Source organism: Thunnus albacares, chromosome 5 (assembly GCF_914725855.1).
Source record: "Thunnus albacares chromosome 5, fThuAlb1.1, whole genome shotgun sequence".
NCBI classification, from domain to species: Eukaryota; Metazoa; Chordata; class Actinopteri; order Scombriformes; family Scombridae; genus Thunnus; species Thunnus albacares.
This window is the reverse complement of record NC_058110.1, coordinates 29556542-29575670: the sequence shown is the minus strand read 5'-3', so window position 1 is coordinate 29575670 and position 19129 is coordinate 29556542. Positions and strand designations below refer to the sequence as shown.

Here is a 19129-nt window from a genome sequence, read left to right as displayed (position 1 = left end):
GTCTAACATGGTAGAGCTTTTAAAATCTGGAGACCTCCGAGTTTGCTTTTAACTCTACAGATGTCCCTGTTCAGGCACCATGTAATGGTTTCTGCCTGACAGACAAGTGATGCCCCCTGCTAATGCTGGACAAAACACTAACAGACGCCTGTCCTCTACCTCTGACCTAGATATCGAACGGGTTCCCAAAATCTACATGCAAGACCGTCTTAGACTGCTTGGGAATGAGAGTTCAGCCTGGTTTCTATAATCACCAGCTGTTGCTGAACCACACTAATGGGCCTATTTAGTCAAGTATGTCCTGACAGCTGGGTCACAATGAAGGTGTGTGGGTGCAAATAGGTGTTGGAGGTTTGAAAGCACTCCAAGATGGCTTTCTAACAGGTCATCACTGGAGGAGGCCCACTCTGACGGTCTGAGGGCACTCACCCGGTTTTACAGGGCAGATTCAATGCCCTGGCCCTAACAGTTTAGCCAATTAAACAAATATAATAAACCCTTCAAACTGATACTTTATTGAAATAATACTCCTATCACAGATGCATCAGATTGATTACAATCAACAACTCTAAACCTTCCAAAATCTGATAATTAATAAACATTGCATGTTTATCCTTAGCAAAACATCACTATCCATTTTTAATGCATTTTGTTGAAATGTATTAACATTTTTTAATTTTTAACAAATTTCAAACTCATGTCAGCCATACCCCAGGGGAGGTGTGTATTTTGATTATCTTGGGGACTATGAGAGGACCTTAGAGATGTGCACAAGTCAGGAACTTTGGTTGGAGTGTATAACAATACAAACCTTTACAAAAGTGAGTAATACAAAATATAAAAAGGAGAATACAAAAACTTAATATAGTATAATAATGTAAACAAGAAAACACCCTCTCCAGGACTTAAAGAGGTTATAGAAGTTATAAAAATGCAAAGTAAGCAAACTGGCAAAAAGACTTTATGTCACGACCCCAAAAAGAGCTCCCAAAAAAGGCCTTTTGGCTCTCTTGTCTTTACTGATGTCTACTGACTGTTCACTCCTCTATGAAGACTTTTAAAAAATATATGTCTACTTTAAGAAATGAACACAGTTTCCAAGAACCAAGAGACCACATCTTCTGTGGTACGTCATAAATATTTTTCTTTTGTGCTTTTCAATTGATATGATAATGAGCAGTGGTTGTGAGCAAGGAAGCAAATGGACAAAGCATGCATGCACGCCTTTTGCTGTTTCTGATTGTGTGCAATTTTATGAAGAGTAAATGGATCTTTGGAGATGCATTCTGCAAGATAACAAGATTCTGCTTCAAACTGAATTTACATGGCAGCATTGGGTTCCTTACTTGTATAAGTGTGTACAGGTACCTGGCCATTTTCCATCCAGTGAGAATGATGGGAAGATTAACTGTTACCCACTCTGTGGCTATTTCAGTCATGGTTTGGCTGTTGGTGGGCACTGGTATAAATTGTCTGCTATGTGAATGAATCATCTGCTACTATAAAACATTTATTGCACTGGGTCAATGTTTTGTCTTATATGGTTTTATATTTTGCTGTAAACATGCTAAAAAAAAAGCTAATATTAGAAAATTGACTTAAACAATTCTGAGAGCTTCAATGTTCTCTGTCAGAAAGGTTTGCAGAGAGAATAGGACGACTTATGATGGTTGTGGGGCAGGGCTCAGTGATCAGCATGACGTGTATGTATTAAAACAGGAAGTTGATGTTTGCTTGAATGTGTACAAATAAACCCGATGCAAATTGTATGAGCGTCACTGTTTTCAACACCTCTGCATCAACTGCACATCAAAGGCGTACATAGCACAGGAAGCTAGCGGTACAAGCAAAGGTCACACAGAGTTTTCAAACTCACCAACATTACTGATCTACTATTTTATACAGGGAGTTAGGATATTTCCACTGCATTTCCCTTTCTTTGTCATGGCTGCAGAACTGGGTCATAACAACACACAGACTAGTGACAGATGTCAGTGTTATTACTATGTTTAAAATAAAATAAAATATGACTACGAATAGCCTAACTGTGGACACTGACAGTAAATAAAACTACTTAGAAAATGCTTAATCTGTTTGATCTGCTGCTGACCAGCTGTGTCTGCAGGAATTTTTAACTGGGGTGGCAAAGGGATGTCTAGAGGTGGCCAAAATGTGTTGCTAATGTTCACACACAGCACGAAGATTTTTTTTTTTATATGCATTAATATTCTACTAATAATAGGCTAAAACATAAATTAATAGGCTACATGCATACACATAACTCTTGATGGTCAGTCTCCTATTTTGCAGAACCTTTATAGTCAAGTAGGCTAACATTAACAATGACAAATAAATAGGACCTTTAGGACTCTTAATCAAATGCTCTCAGCAAACCACTTAACAAAAATGCATTATGCAAACCCTGGGTTCTGTCTTCCTCTAAATTGATTTATATAATATACCTTACATTATAGCATATACTTATATAATAAGATAATTAGCCTGGATGTTTTTGGATAAAGAATAAAAAACAGGCTCTGACCATATTTAAGGCTGTTAAAGTCATAAACTTTGTTCTTTTGTGCTTCATGGAAGTGAACTTTTTAGACAAATAAATATGACTATGAATAGCCTAGCTGTGAAAATAATAATTATCACATTATCACTTCGTAGGTTATTAGTGAGGCAAGTTTGTTTGTATAGTACATTTCAACAACAAAGCAATTCAAAGTGCTTTACATAGAACAAAAAAGGCAGCAAGACAGAATATAAAAGCAACACAAGATAATACAAAATACATTTAAATACAATTAAAAGTATTAAATTGGCTAAAGTAGAATAAGACAGATAAAACAGGAGAATAAAACTTACAGTATAGCATAAGATATTAACCTTCATATTTGTTTTATTAAAAGGCAGCGGCAGAAAGGTCTTCAACTGTGATTTAAAAGAACTGAGAGTTGCAGCAGACCTGCATTTTTCTGGGAGTTTGTTCCAGATATGTGGAGCATAAAACCTGAACGCTGCTTCTCCATGTTTAGTTTTGACTCTGAAAACAGAAAGCAGACCTGTTCCAGACGACCTGAGAGGTCTGGATGGTTCATAATGTAACAGCAGATGAGAAATGTATTTAGGCCCTAAACCATTCAGTGCTTTATAAACCAACAGCAGTATTTTAAAATCAATTCATTTACAGACAGGAAGCCAGTGTAAAGATCTGAGAACTGGACTGATATGATCCACTTTCTTAGTCTTAGTGAGGACTCGAGCAGAAGCGTTCTGAATCAGATGCAGCTGTCTGATCGATTATTTTAGGGAGACCTGTAAAGACACCATTACAGTAGTGGAGTCTATTGAAGAGAAATGCATGGACAGGTTTTTCTAAATCCTGCTGAGACATAAGTCCTTTAATTCTTGATATATTCTTCAGGTGGTAGCAGGCTGACTTTGTAATAGTCTTAATGTGGCTGTTGAAATTCATATAATAGAACGATGTCTGTTTTGTGAAAAGTTTTCTTGTGTCGTGTTAAGGGTTTGGTTATGCTAGTAAAGACAACCCCCTCACTTCACACAGTAATAACAGTATGTGGAGAGAAGAGTGCTAACATGTTTGGAGATTTTATATAGAGCAAACTTTCTTAAATGCGGTATAAACACTATATTACTGATTTTTGTTGAGTGATTCAGTTTTTTGTACAGGCGTGACAGTGGAATTATTAAAAGGGGAAGGGGAGCTCTTTGTGCTATGCCACTGCTACAAGTGACCCTTTTACATAACACTGGTCATTTGATCTATATTATGGTATAAATACTTATTATAGCATGTTTAAGTCATAAAAAATTAGGATTTCAGATTTTACCTGCATCAAGGATTATTTGTTATATCTTTTAGTTTGTATATTGCACCACCATTATAACCCTGTAAACAGTGTTTTATTCAAGATTTCTGGAAAATTATGCTCCAAACTGCAAATCATTGACCAGGCTGGACTAGTTGAGTTGCTGCTAGTGCAGCTGAACCGTTATCTCATAACATTACATTAGAAAGGTACATTAGAAAGCACTAAAGGGTTGTGGTACCAGCAATGTAAAAACAGGAAACCTTTGACAGGTGCTGTATGTTGCAATCCACACTAGGTGCCACATCAATGTAACTGGCATGATTAGTCGAGACCTGATAGGCTGACTTTTAGATTTGCACTTTTAGAAAACATGTTTCTTAAAAAGAACATAAAAACAGCTCTGTACGATACTGTGGAAAATTCACACTGAAACACTGATACTGACATGTAGCCACTCGTTTCCACATTCTTTTCATCTCTTATCACAGTGCAAGAAAAAAGAGAAAAACATGATTACATGCATTCTGTGATATCATGTATTAATACTTTGCATGGTCAGGTTAATATTTTAACATTGTATCTAGCTGCTTCAGGAAATCAATTGAACATTTTCTGTTCACTCCCACAGTGAAAAAATTCTAATGAACGATCACAGGAAGCATTTTTAATGACACATTTCCTCGGTTATTTCCAGGTACCATAGCATACTTGCTTTACATTATTTGCTGCTTTTCAGGAGACAGCATGATGAACACCTCCTGTCCTCGTGTCAGCTCTGAATTTAAAGGCAGATTCCTGCCGCCTGTTTACTTCTTGGTATTCACCATTGGTCTGGTAGCTAATGGATGGGGATTGAAGTCTTTGCTGCAGAAGTGGAGGGAACTTAAGATCATCAATGTTTTTGTTCTGAACCTTGGTCTTGCAGATATTTTGTATCTGTTCACACTCCCATTTCTGATGTTTTACTATTTTATGAAGAGTAAATGGATCTTTGGAGATGCATTCTGCAAGATAACAAGATTCTGCTTCAACCTGAATTTATATGGCAGCATTGGATTCCTTACTTGTATAAGTGTGTACAGGTACCTGGCCATTGTCCACCCAGTGAGAATGATGGGAAGATTAACTGTTACCCATTCTGTGGCTATCTCAATCATGGTTTGGCTATTGGTGAGCATTCAAAGTCTTCCGGACATGTTCTACACCAAGACATTTGGAAACACCACTGGGAAATGCTACGGTACCACCCATGATACATACGTTGAGGAGTACCTGAAATACAGCCTCGGAAGGACACTCACTGGGTTTTGCATCCCATTCCTCATCACACTGGGCTGCTATGGACATGTGATTGTCATTCTCTGCCGCAAAAATACCACTGACAAGGTACAGAAACAGAGAAGTTTGAAGTTGTTGTTCATCTTGATTGTTCTCTTCTCTGTTTGTTACATCCCCTATCATGTATTGAAGAACCTCATCCTCTGGTCAAGAGTTTTATCAAAACAGCATAAATGCCGTGAATGGTCTAATGGAGTCTACATTGCTCATCAGATAAGTCGTGGACTTGTGTGTCTGAACAGTGCTCTAAACCCTCTGGTTTATCTTCATGGAAATGAAGATATTCGTTCTCAGCTCAGACAGCTGCTCCAGCGAGCTCGTCAGATGTTCAGACGTCCACCTCCAACAGACTCTGGTAGCGTGCCCATGAATCAAATTACAGATGAAGTTTAATACATGAAAAATGTGTTTTTCCAGTAACGTGTTCAATGTTACAATGTTATTTGTAAATGTTTCTCAAAAATAATAATTATGCTTTTCATTTCATATTTCTCCCTTTAATTTTCATTGTGTCAGCAGTATGTTGTACTTTGAATTGATTTGTTGTTTAAATGTTACATAAATAAACTTGCCTTGCCTTGTAGTTCTGTGTTTGCAATATTCAGCTTCTGTAACCACCAAACCTTTGACTTTGCAACAGATTGCAAGTAAGATTTCATTCATGCTAATATTTAAATTTGTGTGATTATACTGACACAATGTTTAGCATAAAAAGAGAAATAAAAAAGAGAATAAAAATAACAAAAGGTAAATGAACTTAGAATATTGTTTAAGTTTATATATGACCATGCTGTTGTTGTCATTTGAGTATAATTCAGACTTGTATATGTAGAAAATTGTGTTTATATATGCAGAGAAAAACTTTTAAAATCATGTAAATAATAAATTCTTTAAATGTTCAAGTCTGTGTTATTATTATGAACCACCAGAGGGAGACTCTTACCTTCTCATTTGTGTGGGTGAAAAACTGCCCTTGAATCACCCAAACTGTTTGCACACTTATGAATAACATCTTACATGATATGCATAACATCATACAACTGTACTTTAAGTGCTAAAAACTGCAAAAACTCCAAGTGAGTGGGATAATCTTATATTTTGATTTAAAAACTTGTCTGTCTTGTTTTGAGTACAAATTAGATTATGCTGACTATGCAGGGGTGTTAATTTGCCATTTTTATAGTTTGACCTAATTCAACTAAATATCACTTGCCTTGTCTTAATTTGCCATTTTTATCTTATTTGGGGTGTAATGGTTTCTGCTTGACAGACAACCGGTACCCCCTGCTGGACAAAACACTAACAGACATAGTTTTGTCACAGTACAGTATACAAAAGATAGGGTTCCTTACTTGTATAAGTGTGTACAGGTACCTGGCCATTGTCCATCCAATGAGAGCGAGGGGAAGATTAACTGTCACCCACTCTGTGGCTATTTCAGTCATGGTTTGGCTGTTGGTGAGTGTTCAAAGTCTTCCAGACATGTTCTACACCAAGACATCTGCAAACAAGCCTGGGAAATGCCATGATACCACCCATAAAACATATGTTGAGGATAACCTGAAATACAGCCTTGGATGGACACTCACTGGGTTTTATATCCCATTCCCATTGTCATTCTCTGCCACAAAAATACCACTGACAAGGTCAGGCACGTGCACAGATAGACCTCAAAGGGGGCTTGAGCACCTGCCTGTTTGGCCTCTTAGAGAGAAAGTGTCCCTTTACTGGGGAGTTTTTTTTAAAATAAATAAATATATTCCTGTTAATCCTGCTACATCCAGTGTGACAATACATCCCATGCAAAGCAGGTATGGATCAAGTGTGGGCATGTTAAATAAAAAATAACAATGTTTGACATCCATACATTCTTGTCACATTATGCCACGTTGTGATAAGAATTAAAGGTTCTGTATGTAGGAATCAGAAATTCCTTCTTATTGGTTGGAGTGTATCTAAACCAAACACTGTTATTATTAAAAGGCTTATTACTGATTTACAAAGCTAAATGATTTGATCACCAGAAAATAAAGCTATTAATGACAACATTGAGATAATCACATTTCTTGTTATATTACTGTATACTGATAACATATCAGAACAATACAATCAACTCCCAGCTAAAATGGAAAAATTCTTTACTGCAGGAAGCGGTAAACCATACAAAACCCAAGAAGACAGTGGAAACCTGATGCCTTGTGTTACTCTAATAGTTTATCGACTAACACAGTACCTGTCTTAGTTATGTTAAATAATGACTTTACTGAAAGTGAGTAAAATTATCATGTAGTCCTGCACTATAGAACTTCTGCTTACTACATGATACAGAAATAACTTCCAATATGTAGTGTGAAACTTTGTGTGGTCACTAGTAAAAACTGCAGCCTTTCTGATATAAAGTGGTGAAATGTAATGTGCTAAACTTTTCCAACTAACTTTCTCAGGTTTAAGTAAAGATAGGGGAGGATAAATTGATATTTGCATATTATCATTGATCAAGTTTGAATAGAAATGAAATTATAGCTATGTTCCAATTAATGACTTTAAATATTTAATGCCCTCATGTTAGAAATGGTGCCACACACACATAGGCTACTAAACTAGAGTTAAACTTCAGTTTTCATTTATCAAAAGGTATTGTCAGAAGAGTCACAAAAATAAAGACAGACAAGTACATATTAGCCTGTCATTGCAGTCTAAGCTGTGACTTGGTTTGAGCATTGACTCACTTTCTATTTTCAGTTTTAATAAAAATAACCAACGAGTCAACCAATGAAATTATAAGTGTCCATTTCCTGTAAACTTGCAGGTGCAGAAACACATATCTAGTATTCAGAGGCCAAGGCTTAAAACAGGAAGTCTTTTTTGAACTGCTGAGCTGTTATTCTATTTCACACACTCACCGAGGGAAGGAATTACACTAACAATGAATAACACAAATTGTCAACGTGTCAACTTTGACTTTACACACAGATTCCTGCCTCCTGTTTTCATCTTAGTGTTCATCGTTGGTCTGGTGGCTAATGGATGGGGACTGAAGTCTTTGCTGCACAACTGGAAGAAACTGGGGGACATCAACGTTTTTGTTCTGAACCTTGGTCTTGCAGATATTTTGTATCTGCTCACACTCCCATTTCTGATGGTGTACTATTTTATGAAGAGTACTTGGATCTTTGGAGATGCATTCTGCAAGATAACAAGATTCTGCTTCAACCTGAATTTGTATGGCAGCATTGGATTCCTTACTTGTATAAGTGTGTACAGGTACCTGGCCATTGTCCATCCAATGAGAGTGAAGGGAAGATTAACTGTCACCCACTCTGTAGCTATTTCAGTGATGGTTTGGCTGTTGGTGAGTGTTCAAAGTCTTCCAGACATGTTCTACATCAAGACATCTGGAAACAAACCTGGGAAATGCTACGATACCACCAATGAGACATATGTTGAGGATTACCTGAAATACAGTCTCGGAAGGACACTCACTGGGTTTTGTATCCCATTCCTCATCACACTGGGCTGCTATGGACATGTGATTGTCATTCTCTGCTGCAAAAATACCACTGACAAGGTACTGAAAAAGAGGTGCTTGAGATTATTAATCATCTTGATTGTTCTCTTCTCTGTTTGTTACATCCCCTATCATGTATTTAAGAACCTCATCCTCTGGTCAAGAGTTTTATTAAAACAGCATAAATGCCGTGAATGGTCTAATAGAGTCTACATTGCTCATCAGATAAGTTGTGGACTTGTGTGTCTGAACAGTGCTCTCAACCCTCTGGTTTATCTTCATGGAAATGAAGATATTCCTGCTCAGCTCAGACAGCTGCTCCAGCGAGCTCATCAAGCTGTCTCGTGGCTGTTCATCACCTCTAGTCAGTTCTCCCAGGTATAAATTGTCTGATATGTGAATGAATCATATTGCATCATCTGCAACTATAAAACATTTATTTTACTGGGTCAATGTTTTGTCTTATATGGTTTTATATTTTGCTGTAAACATGCTAAAAAAAGCTAAGATTAGAAAACGTACTTAAACAATTCTGAGAGCTTCAATGTTCTCTCTCAGAAAGGTTTGCAGAGAGAATAGGACGACTTTTGATGGTTGTGGGGCAGGGCTCAGTGATCAGCATGACGTGTATGTATTAAAACAGGAAGTTGATGTTTGCTTGAATGTGAAAAAATAGAAAGGATACAAATTGTATGAGCGTCACTGTTTTCAACACCTCTGCATCAACTGCACATCAAAGGCGTACATAGCACGGGAAGCTAGCGGTACAAGCAAAGGTCACACAGAGTTTTCAAACTCACCAACATTACTGATCTACTATTTTATACAGGGAGTTAGGATATTTCCACTGCATTTCCCTTTCTTTGTTATGGCTGCAGAACTGGGTCATAACAACACACAGACTGGTGACAGATGTCAGTGTTATTACTATGTTTAAAATAAAATAAAATATGACTACGAATAGCTTAACTGTGGACACTGACAGTAAATAAAACTACTTAGAAAATGCTTAATCTGTTTGATCCGCTGCTGACCAGCTGTGTCTGCAGGAATTTTTGACTGAGGTGGCAAAGGGATGTCTAGAGGTAGCCAAAATGTGTTGCTAATATTCACACACAGCATGAAGAATTTTTTTTATATGCATTAATATTCTACTAATAATAGGCTAAAACATAAATTAATAGGCTACATGCATACACCTAACTGGTCAGTCTCCTATTTTGCAGAACCTTTATAGTCAAGTAGACTAACATTAATAATGATAAATAAATAGGACCTTTTTTCTGAGCTCATTTACAAAAGTTAAGACTCTTAATCAAATGCTCTCAGCAAACCACTTAATAAAAATGCATTATGCAAACCCTGGGTTCTGTCTTCCTCTAAATTAACTCAAAATGACTAATTTGACTTATATAATATACGTTACATTATAGCATATACTTATATAATAATTAGCCTGGATGTTTTTGGATGAAAAATATAAAACAGGCTCTGACCATGTTTAAGGCTGTTAAAGTCATAGACTTTGTTCTTTTTTGCTTCATGGAGGTGAACTTTTTAGACAAATAAAATATGACTATGAATAGCCTAGCTGTGAAAATAATAATTATCACATTATCACTTTGTAGGTTATTAGTGAGGCAAGTTTATTTGTATAGTACATTTCAACAACAAGACAATTCAAAGTGCTTTACATAGAACAAAAAAGGCAGCAAGACAGAATATAAAAGCAACACAAGATAATACAAAATACATTTAAATACAATTAAAAGTATTAATTTGGCTAAAGTAGAATAAGACAGATAAAACAGGAGAATAAAACTCACAGTGCAGTATAAGATATTAACCTTCATATTTGGTTTATTAAAAGGCAGCGGCAGAAAGGTCTTCAACTGTGATTTAAAAGAACTGAGAGTTGCAGCAGACCTGCAGGTTTCTGGGAGTTTGTTCCAGATATGTGGAGCATAAAACCTGAACGCTGCTTCTCCATGTTTAGTTTTGACTCTGGGAACAGAAAGCAGACCCGTTCCAGACGACCTGAGAGGTCTGGATGGTTCATAATGTAACAGCAGATGAGAAAATGTATTTTGGCCATAAACCATTCAGTGCTTTATAAACCAACAGCAGTATTTTAAAATCAATTCTTTGACAGACAGGAAGCCAGTGTAAAGATCTGAGAACTGGACTGATATGATCCACTTTCTTAGTCTTAGTGAGGACTCGAGCAGAAGCGTTCTGAATCAGATGCAGCTGTCTGATCGATTATTTTAGGGAGACCTGTAAAGACACCATTACAGTAGTGGAGTCTATTGAAGAGAAATGCATGGACAGGTTTTTCTAAATCCTGCTGAGACATAAGTCCTTTAATTCTTGATATATTCTTCAGGTGGTAGCAGGCTGACTTTGTAATAGTCTTAATGTGGCTGTTGAAATTCATATAATAGAACGATGTCTGTTTTGTGAAAAGTTTTCTTGTGTCGTGTTAAGGGTTTGGTTATGCTAGTAAAGACAACCCCCTCACTTCACACAGTAATAACAGTATGTGGAGAGAAGAGTGCTAACATGTTTGGAGATTTTATATAGAGCAAACTTTCTTAAATGCGGTATAAACACTTTATTACTGATTTTTGTTGAGTGATTCAGTTTTTTGTACAGGCGTGACAGTGGAATTATTAAAAGGGGAAGGGGAGCTCTTTGTGCTATGCCACTGCTACAAGTGACCCTTTTACATAACACTGGTCATTTGATCTATATTAGGGTATAAATACTTATTATAGCATGTTTAAGTCATAAAAAATTAGGATTTCAGATTTTACCTGCATCAAGGATTATTTGTTATGTCCTTTAGTTTGTATATTGCACCACCATTATAACCCTGTAAACAGTGTTTTATTCAAGATTTCTGGAAAATTATGCTCCAAACTGCAAATCATTGACCAGGCTGGACTAGTTGAGTTGCTGCTAGTGCAGCTGAACCGTTATCTCATAACATTACATTAGAAAGGTACATTAGAAAGCACTAAAGGGTTGTGGTACCAGCAATGTAAAAACAGGAAACCTTTGACAGGTGCTGTATGTTGCAATCCACACTAGGTGCCACATCAATGTAACTGGCATGATTAGTCGAGACCTGATAGGCTGACTTTTAGATTTGCACTTTTAGAAAACATGTTTCTTAAAAAGAACATAAAAACAGCTCTGTACGATACTGTGGAAAATTCACACTGAAACACTGATACTGACATGTAGCCACTCGTTTCCACATTCTTTTCATCTCTTATCACAGTGCAAGAAAAAAGAGAAAAACATGATTACATGCATTCTGTGATATCATGTATTAATACTTTGCATGGTCAGGTTAATATTTTAACATTGTATCTAGCTGCTTCAGGAAATCAATTGAACATTTTCTGTTCACTCCCACAGTGAAAAAATTCTAATGAACGATCACAGGAAGCATTTTTAATGACACATTTCCTCGGTTATTTCCAGGTACCATAGCATACTTGCTTTACATTATTTGCTGCTTTTCAGGAGACAGCATGATGAACACCTCCTGTCCTCGTGTCAGCTCTGAATTTAAAGGCAGATTCCTGCCGCCTGTTTACTTCTTGGTATTCACCATTGGTCTGGTAGCTAATGGATGGGGATTGAAGTCTTTGCTGCAGAAGTGGAGGGAACTTAAGATCATCAATGTTTTTGTTCTGAACCTTGGTCTTGCAGATATTTTGTATCTGTTCACACTCCCATTTCTGATGTTTTACTATTTTATGAAGAGTAAATGGATCTTTGGAGATGCATTCTGCAAGATAACAAGATTCTGCTTCAACCTGAATTTATATGGCAGCATTGGATTCCTTACTTGTATAAGTGTGTACAGGTACCTGGCCATTGTCCACCCAGTGAGAATGATGGGAAGATTAACTGTTACCCATTCTGTGGCTATCTCAATCATGGTTTGGCTATTGGTGAGCATTCAAAGTCTTCCGGACATGTTCTACACCAAGACATTTGGAAACACCACTGGGAAATGCTACGGTACCACCCATGATACATACGTTGAGGAGTACCTGAAATACAGCCTCGGAAGGACACTCACTGGGTTTTGCATCCCATTCCTCATCACACTGGGTTGCTATGGACATGTGATTGTCATTCTCTGCCGCAAAAATACCACTGACAAGGTACAGAAACAGAGAAGTTTGAAGTTGTTGTTCATCTTGATTGTTCTCTTCTCTGTTTGTTACATCCCCTATCATGTATTGAAGAACCTCATCCTCTGGTCAAGAGTTTTATCAAAACAGCATAAATGCCGTGAATGGTCTAATGGAGTCTACATTGCTCATCAGATAAGTCGTGGACTTGTGTGTCTGAACAGTGCTCTAAACCCTCTGGTTTATCTTCATGGAAATGAAGATATTCGTTCTCAGCTCAGACAGCTGCTCCAGCGAGCTCGTCAGATGTTCAGACGTCCACCTCCAACAGACTCTGGTAGCGTGCCCATGAATCAAATTACAGATGAAGTTTAATACATGAAAAATGTGTTTTTCCAGTAACGTGTTCAATGTTACAATGTTATTTGTAAATGTTTCTCAAAAATAATAATTATGCTTTTCATTTCATATTTCTCCCTTTAATTTTCATTGTGTCAGCAGTATGTTGTACTTTGAATTGATTTGTTGTTGAAATGTTACATAAATAAACTTGCCTTGCCTTGTAGTTCTGTGTTTGCAATATTCAGCTTCTGTAACCACCAAACCTTTGACTTTGCAACAGATTGCAAGTAAGATTTCATTCATGCTAATATTTAAATTTGTGTGATTATACTGACACAATGTTTAGCATAAAAAGAGAAATAAAAAAGAGAATAAAAATAACAAAATGTAAATGAACTTAGAATATTGTTTAAGTTTATATATGACCATGCTGTTGTTGACATCTGAGTAGAATTCAGACTTGTATATGTAGAAAATTGTGTTTATATATGCAGAGAAAAACTTTTAAAATCATGTAAATAATAAATTCTTTAAATGTTCAAGTCTGTGTTATTATGATTGTTCAGAAAGGCTTGCAGTGTTTTCTCTGAAGTAGGAACCACCAGAGGGAGACTCTTACCTTCTCATTTGTGTGGGTGAAAAACTGCCCTTGAATCACCCAAACTGTTTGCACACTTATGAATAACATCTTACATGATATGCATAACATCATACAACTGTACTTTAAGTGCTAAAAACTGCAAAAACTCCAAGTGAGTGAGATAATCTTATATTTTGATTTAAAAACTTGTCTGTCTTGTTTTGAGTACAAATTAGATTATGCTGACTATGCAGGGGTGTTAATTTGCCATTTTTATAGTTTGACCTAATTCAACTAAATATCACTTGCCTTGTCTTAATTTGCCATTTTTATCTTATTTGGGGTGTAATGGTTTCTGCTTGACAGACAACCGGTACCCCCTGCTGGACCAAACATTAACAGACATAGTTTTGTCACAGTTCTACACCAAGACATCTGGAAACAAGCCTGGGAAATGCCATGATACCACCCATAAAACATATGTTGAGGATAACCTGAAATACAGCCTTGGATGGACACTCACTGGGTTTTATATCCCATTCCCATTGTCATTCTCTGCCGCAAAAATACCACTGACAAGGTCAGGCACGTGCACAGATAGACCTCAAAGGGGGCTTGAGCACCTGCCTGTTTGGCCTCTTAGAGAGAAAGTGTCCCTTTACAGGGGAGTTTTTTAAAAATAAATAAATATATTCCTGTTAATCCTGCTACATCCAGCGTGACACAACAATACATCCCATGCAAAGCAGGTATGGATCAAGTGTGGGCATGTTAAATAAAAAATAACAATGTTTGACATCCATACATTCTTGTCACATTATGCCACGTTGTGATAAGAATTAAAGGTTCTGTATGTAGGAATCAGAAATTCCTTCTTATTAGTGACATCTGTGGCCATTAAATGAGCTGCATGATGTGTTTTTCCTCACTGACACTTCTTATAATTACATAAAAGAACTCTAACGTTGTGTTTTGTACCGAGTTTCAGCAAAACATCTCACTCCCAGTCAGTCAGCCCCACCCCCATCCCCTGCTGTATGTACGTGCACTTCCTCACATACAAACACACACAGAGGTTCCTGCTGCATTGTGGCTGCTGGCCAGTGAGAGCTATGCTGCTAGTGTGGTTAGAAATCTACAGAGAAACAGTGTCAACTCTCAAGATATTAGACCATTATTTTTAAAAGATGTATTCTGTAACTCTCTTTATTCATGCTGAAGACATAATTTATAATTGCTATAGATTTGAAATAGGCCATTTCCAATTAGTACAATATTTGGGTTGTCAAATTTTGAACAACATTTTTGGTTGGAGTGTATCCAAACCAAACACTGTTATTATTAAAAGGCTTATTACTGATTTACAAAGCTAAATGATTTGATCACCAGAAAATAAAGCTATTAATGACAACATTGAGATAATCACATTTCTTGTTATATTACTGTATACTGATAACATATCAGAACAATACAATCAACTCCCAGCTAAAATGGAAAAATTCTTTACTGCAGGAAGCGGTAAACCATACAAAACCCAACCAGACAGTGGAAACCTGACACATCGTGTTACTCTAATAGTTCATCGACTAACACAGTGCCTGTCCTAGTTATGTTAAATAATTACTTAACTGAAAGTGAGTAAAATTATCATGTAGTCCTACACTATAGAACTTCTACTGACTACATGATACAGAAATAATTTCCAATATGTAGTGTGAAACTTTGTGTGGTCACCAGTAAGAACTGCAGCCTTTCTGATATAAAGTGGTGAAATGTAATGTGCTAAACATTTCCAACTAACTTTCTCAGGTTTAAGTAAAGATAGAGGAGGATAAATTTATATTTGCATATAATCATTGATCAAGTTTGAATAGAAATGAAATTATAGCTATGTTCCAATTAATGAATTTAAATATTTAATGCCCTCATGTTAGAAATGGTGCCACACACATAGGCTACTAAACTAGGGTTAAACTTCAGTTTTCATTTATCAAAAGGTATTGTCAGAAGAGTCACAAAAATAAAGACAGACAAGTACATATTAGCCTGTCATTGCAGTCTAAGCTGTGACTTGGTTTGACCATGGACTCACTTTCTATTTTCAGTTTTAATAAAAATAACCAACGAGTCAACCAATGAAAATATAAGTGTCCATTTCCTGTAAACTTGCAAGTGCAGAGACACATATCTAATATTCAGAAGCCAAGGCTTAAAACAGGAAGTCTTTTTTGAACTGCTGAGCTGTTATTCTATTTCACACATTCACCGAGGGAAGGAATTACACTAACAATGAATAACACATCTTGTCAACGTATCAACTTTGACTTTACAAGCAGATTCCTGCCAACTGTTTTCATCTTAGTATTCATTTTTGGTCTGATGGCAAATGGATGGGGACTGAAGTCTTTGCTGCACAACTGGAAGAAACTGGGGGACGTCAATGTTTTTGTTCTGAACCTTGGTCTTGCAGATATTTTGTATCTGCTCACACTCCCATTTCTGATGGTGTACTATTTTATGAAGAGTAAATGGAGATGAATTCTGCAAGATAACAAGATTCTGCTTCAACTTAAATTTATATGGCAGCATTGGATTCCTCACTTGCATAAGTGTGTACAGGTACCTGACCATTGTCCATCCAATGAGAGCAAAGGGAAGATTAACTGTTCTGTGGCTATCTCAATCACTGTGTGGCTGTTGGTGAGCGTTCAGAGTCTTCCAGACATGTTCTACACCAAAACATCTGAAAACACCACTGGGAAATGCCACAATACCACCAAGGATACATACGTTGAGCATTACCTGAAATACAGCCTCGGATGGACACTCACTGGGTTTTGTCTCCCATTCCTCATCACACTGGGCTGCTATGGACATGTGATTGTCATTCTCTGCCGCAAAAATACTACTGACAAGGTACAAAAACAGAGAAGTTTGAAGTTGTTGTTCATTTTGATTGTTCTCTTCTCTGTTTGTTACATCCCATATCTTATCAAAAACCTCAACCTCTGGTTAAGAGTTTTATTAAAACAGCAGATATGCTACAAATGGTTTCATGGAGTCTATATTGCTTATCAGATAAGTCGTGGACTTGTGTGTCTGAACAGTGCTCTCAACCCTCTGGTTTATCTTTGTGGAAATGAAGATATTACTGCTCAGCTCAGACAGCTGCTCCAGTGAGCTTGTAAAATTTCTCAAAAGTAATGATTATGTTTTTAATTTCACATTTGCTCCTTTAATTTTCATTGTCTCCGCAGTAGTAGTGTACTTTGAATTTTTTTGTTGCTGAAATGTGCTACATAAATAAACTTGCCTTGCCTAGTAGTTCTGTGTTTGCAATATGCAGCTTATGTAACCACCAAACCTTTGACTTTGCAACACATTGTAAGTAAGATTTCATTCATGCTAATATTTAAATTTGTGTGATTATACTGACACAATGCTTAGCATAAAAAGAGAAATAAAAAGAGAATAAAAATAACAAAAGGTAAATGAACTTAGAATATTGTTTAAGTTTATATATGACCATGCTGTTGTTGTCATCTGAGTATAATTCAGACTTGTATATGTAGAAAATTGTGTTTATATATGCAGAGAAACACTTTTAAAATCATGTAAATAATAAATTCTTTAAATGTTCAAGTCTCTGTGCTATTATGATTGTTCAGAAAGGCTTGCAGTGTTTTCTCTGAAGTAGGAACCACCAGAGGGAGACTCTTACCTTCTCATTCGTGTGGGTGAAAAACTGCCCTTGAATCACCCAAACTGTTTGCACACTTATGAATAACATCTTACATGATATGCATAACATCATACAACTCCAAAGTGCTCCAGGTGAGTGAGATAATCTTATATTTTGATTTAAAAACTTGTCTGTCTTGTTTTGAGTACAAATTAGATTATGCTGACTATGCAGGGGTGTTAATTTGCCATTTTTATAGTTTGACCTAATTCAACTCAATATCACTTGCCTTGTCTTAGTTTGCCATTTTTATCTTATTTGGGGTGTAATGGTTTCTGCTTGACAGACAACCGGTACCCCCTGCTGGACAAAACACTAACAGACATAGTTTTGTCACAGTACAGTATACGAAAGACAGCACATATACTGAAGTCTGCATGTATCTGCAACAGAGGTTTTATAAAACCACATAGAGGACAACCACGCCGGCTTCTTGCTCGAGACAGCATCCTTCCTACCAAGAATTTATCAAACAGCTAAGTAGAGGCCCCAGCTGAGTGTGTGTAACTGGCATCGCCCCTTCTGCAAAATATCACATCACAAGAAAAATTAAACAATAAACACATGAAATTAATCAAACAGCTGTCACAATGATCTATCTTAAATGTAAAAAATGTAAAAACTTGCAAAATAAAACATGAGTAATCTTCAAACACAGGAGTATATATATAGATGTGAAGACAGCCCTCAAATATCAAGAACACAAACAATCAATCAACAGAAGGGATAAATGCTCCTGTGTGAGAATATAATGTAAAATGCAACATCAAAAACATAAAATTCATGAATTTAAAATATATCTTCAAACATAAAATGTAAAATTGAAAATATGACTTCTAAAATATAAAATGCTGAGTACCAAATTAATAAATGATATAAGAATTAAATAAATAACTCAATACATGCATATTAAAAATGAAAACTCAATGGCAGAAAATCACTTATGCATCAAAAAAACAACAGCATAACATGTCAAATGATTATTCAACAGATTTAATATGTAACAAGATCTATCTATCAATCATCTATGGGAGATCTATGGCTCTTCCACGTCAGCAGCGAGATGAGGTGCACCTAGTATGTTGTACATGCTCGGAGGAGCATCAGAATACGGACCCAGATTGTGGATTGAGAGTCGTAAACGTCCCATTGATCCATCTGCAAAAGGTGAAGGTTGGTTTCCTGGTTATCCAAGGAGTTTGGTGTGGTGAGGCAGTCTAGAGATGGAGTCCCAGGTCCTGAATCTTAAGAATTAATCAAACTCAAGTCTTGTGGTTAGCACTTAGCAGGTAATTGTATGTAAAACTTTTTGAGCCAAGTCAGACTAACTCCTCTGGGTTGTTCCAGCCTGAGTGTGTGTTTGTAACAGAAAGTACAAGTACCCAACCACAAAACTGCATGACAACCGCAACTAGGCAGGAGAATAACAAGGTACATTTGCAAAGTCAGACAGACATGCAGCAGTGTGGAGAGGCTCAAATGCTTTCTCTTGTTTTCATTGATGTTTGATATCGACATTCAGATCAGCCAAATTGCTAAAAAGGTGGTTTCACTGTTATTTGAAGTTTTGTTGTTTTTCAAACATTTTCTTGGCTTTGTTTTGTTTTTGTTTTGTTTTTTCCA

General features: G+C 36.6%; 3 protein-coding genes and 1 pseudogene across 3 annotated transcripts; all 4 read left to right on the top strand.

Annotated features, from left to right (window-relative positions):
* The first annotated feature begins 4730 nt into the window (after positions 1 to 4730).
* On the top strand, positions 4731 to 5602 carry LOC122982912 (P2Y purinoceptor 1-like). The gene is made up of 2 exons (XM_044352543.1): positions 4731 to 5228; positions 5394 to 5602. The coding sequence occupies exons 1-2, from the start codon at positions 4800 to 4802 to the stop codon at positions 5571 to 5573; spliced, it is 609 nt and encodes a 202-aa protein (XP_044208478.1). The 5' UTR covers positions 4731 to 4799; the 3' UTR covers positions 5574 to 5602.
* Positions 5603 to 8062: 2460 nt separating this feature from the next.
* LOC122982800 (P2Y purinoceptor 1-like) lies at positions 8063 to 9414 on the top strand. Its single transcript, XM_044352371.1, has one exon. It carries the CDS (start codon positions 8107 to 8109, stop codon positions 9070 to 9072), a length of 966 nt encoding a protein of 321 aa, XP_044208306.1. The 5' UTR covers positions 8063 to 8106; the 3' UTR covers positions 9073 to 9414.
* Positions 9415 to 12230: 2816 nt separating this feature from the next.
* On the top strand, positions 12231 to 13246 carry LOC122982293 (P2Y purinoceptor 1-like). The gene has a single exon (XM_044351479.1). The coding sequence runs from the start codon at positions 12231 to 12233 to the stop codon at positions 13215 to 13217; it is 987 nt and encodes a 328-aa protein (XP_044207414.1). The 3' UTR covers positions 13218 to 13246.
* A 2779-nt stretch (positions 13247 to 16025) lies between these two features.
* LOC122983035 lies at positions 16026 to 17128 on the top strand (annotated as a pseudogene).
* Positions 17129 to 19129: the final 2001 nt, after the last annotated feature.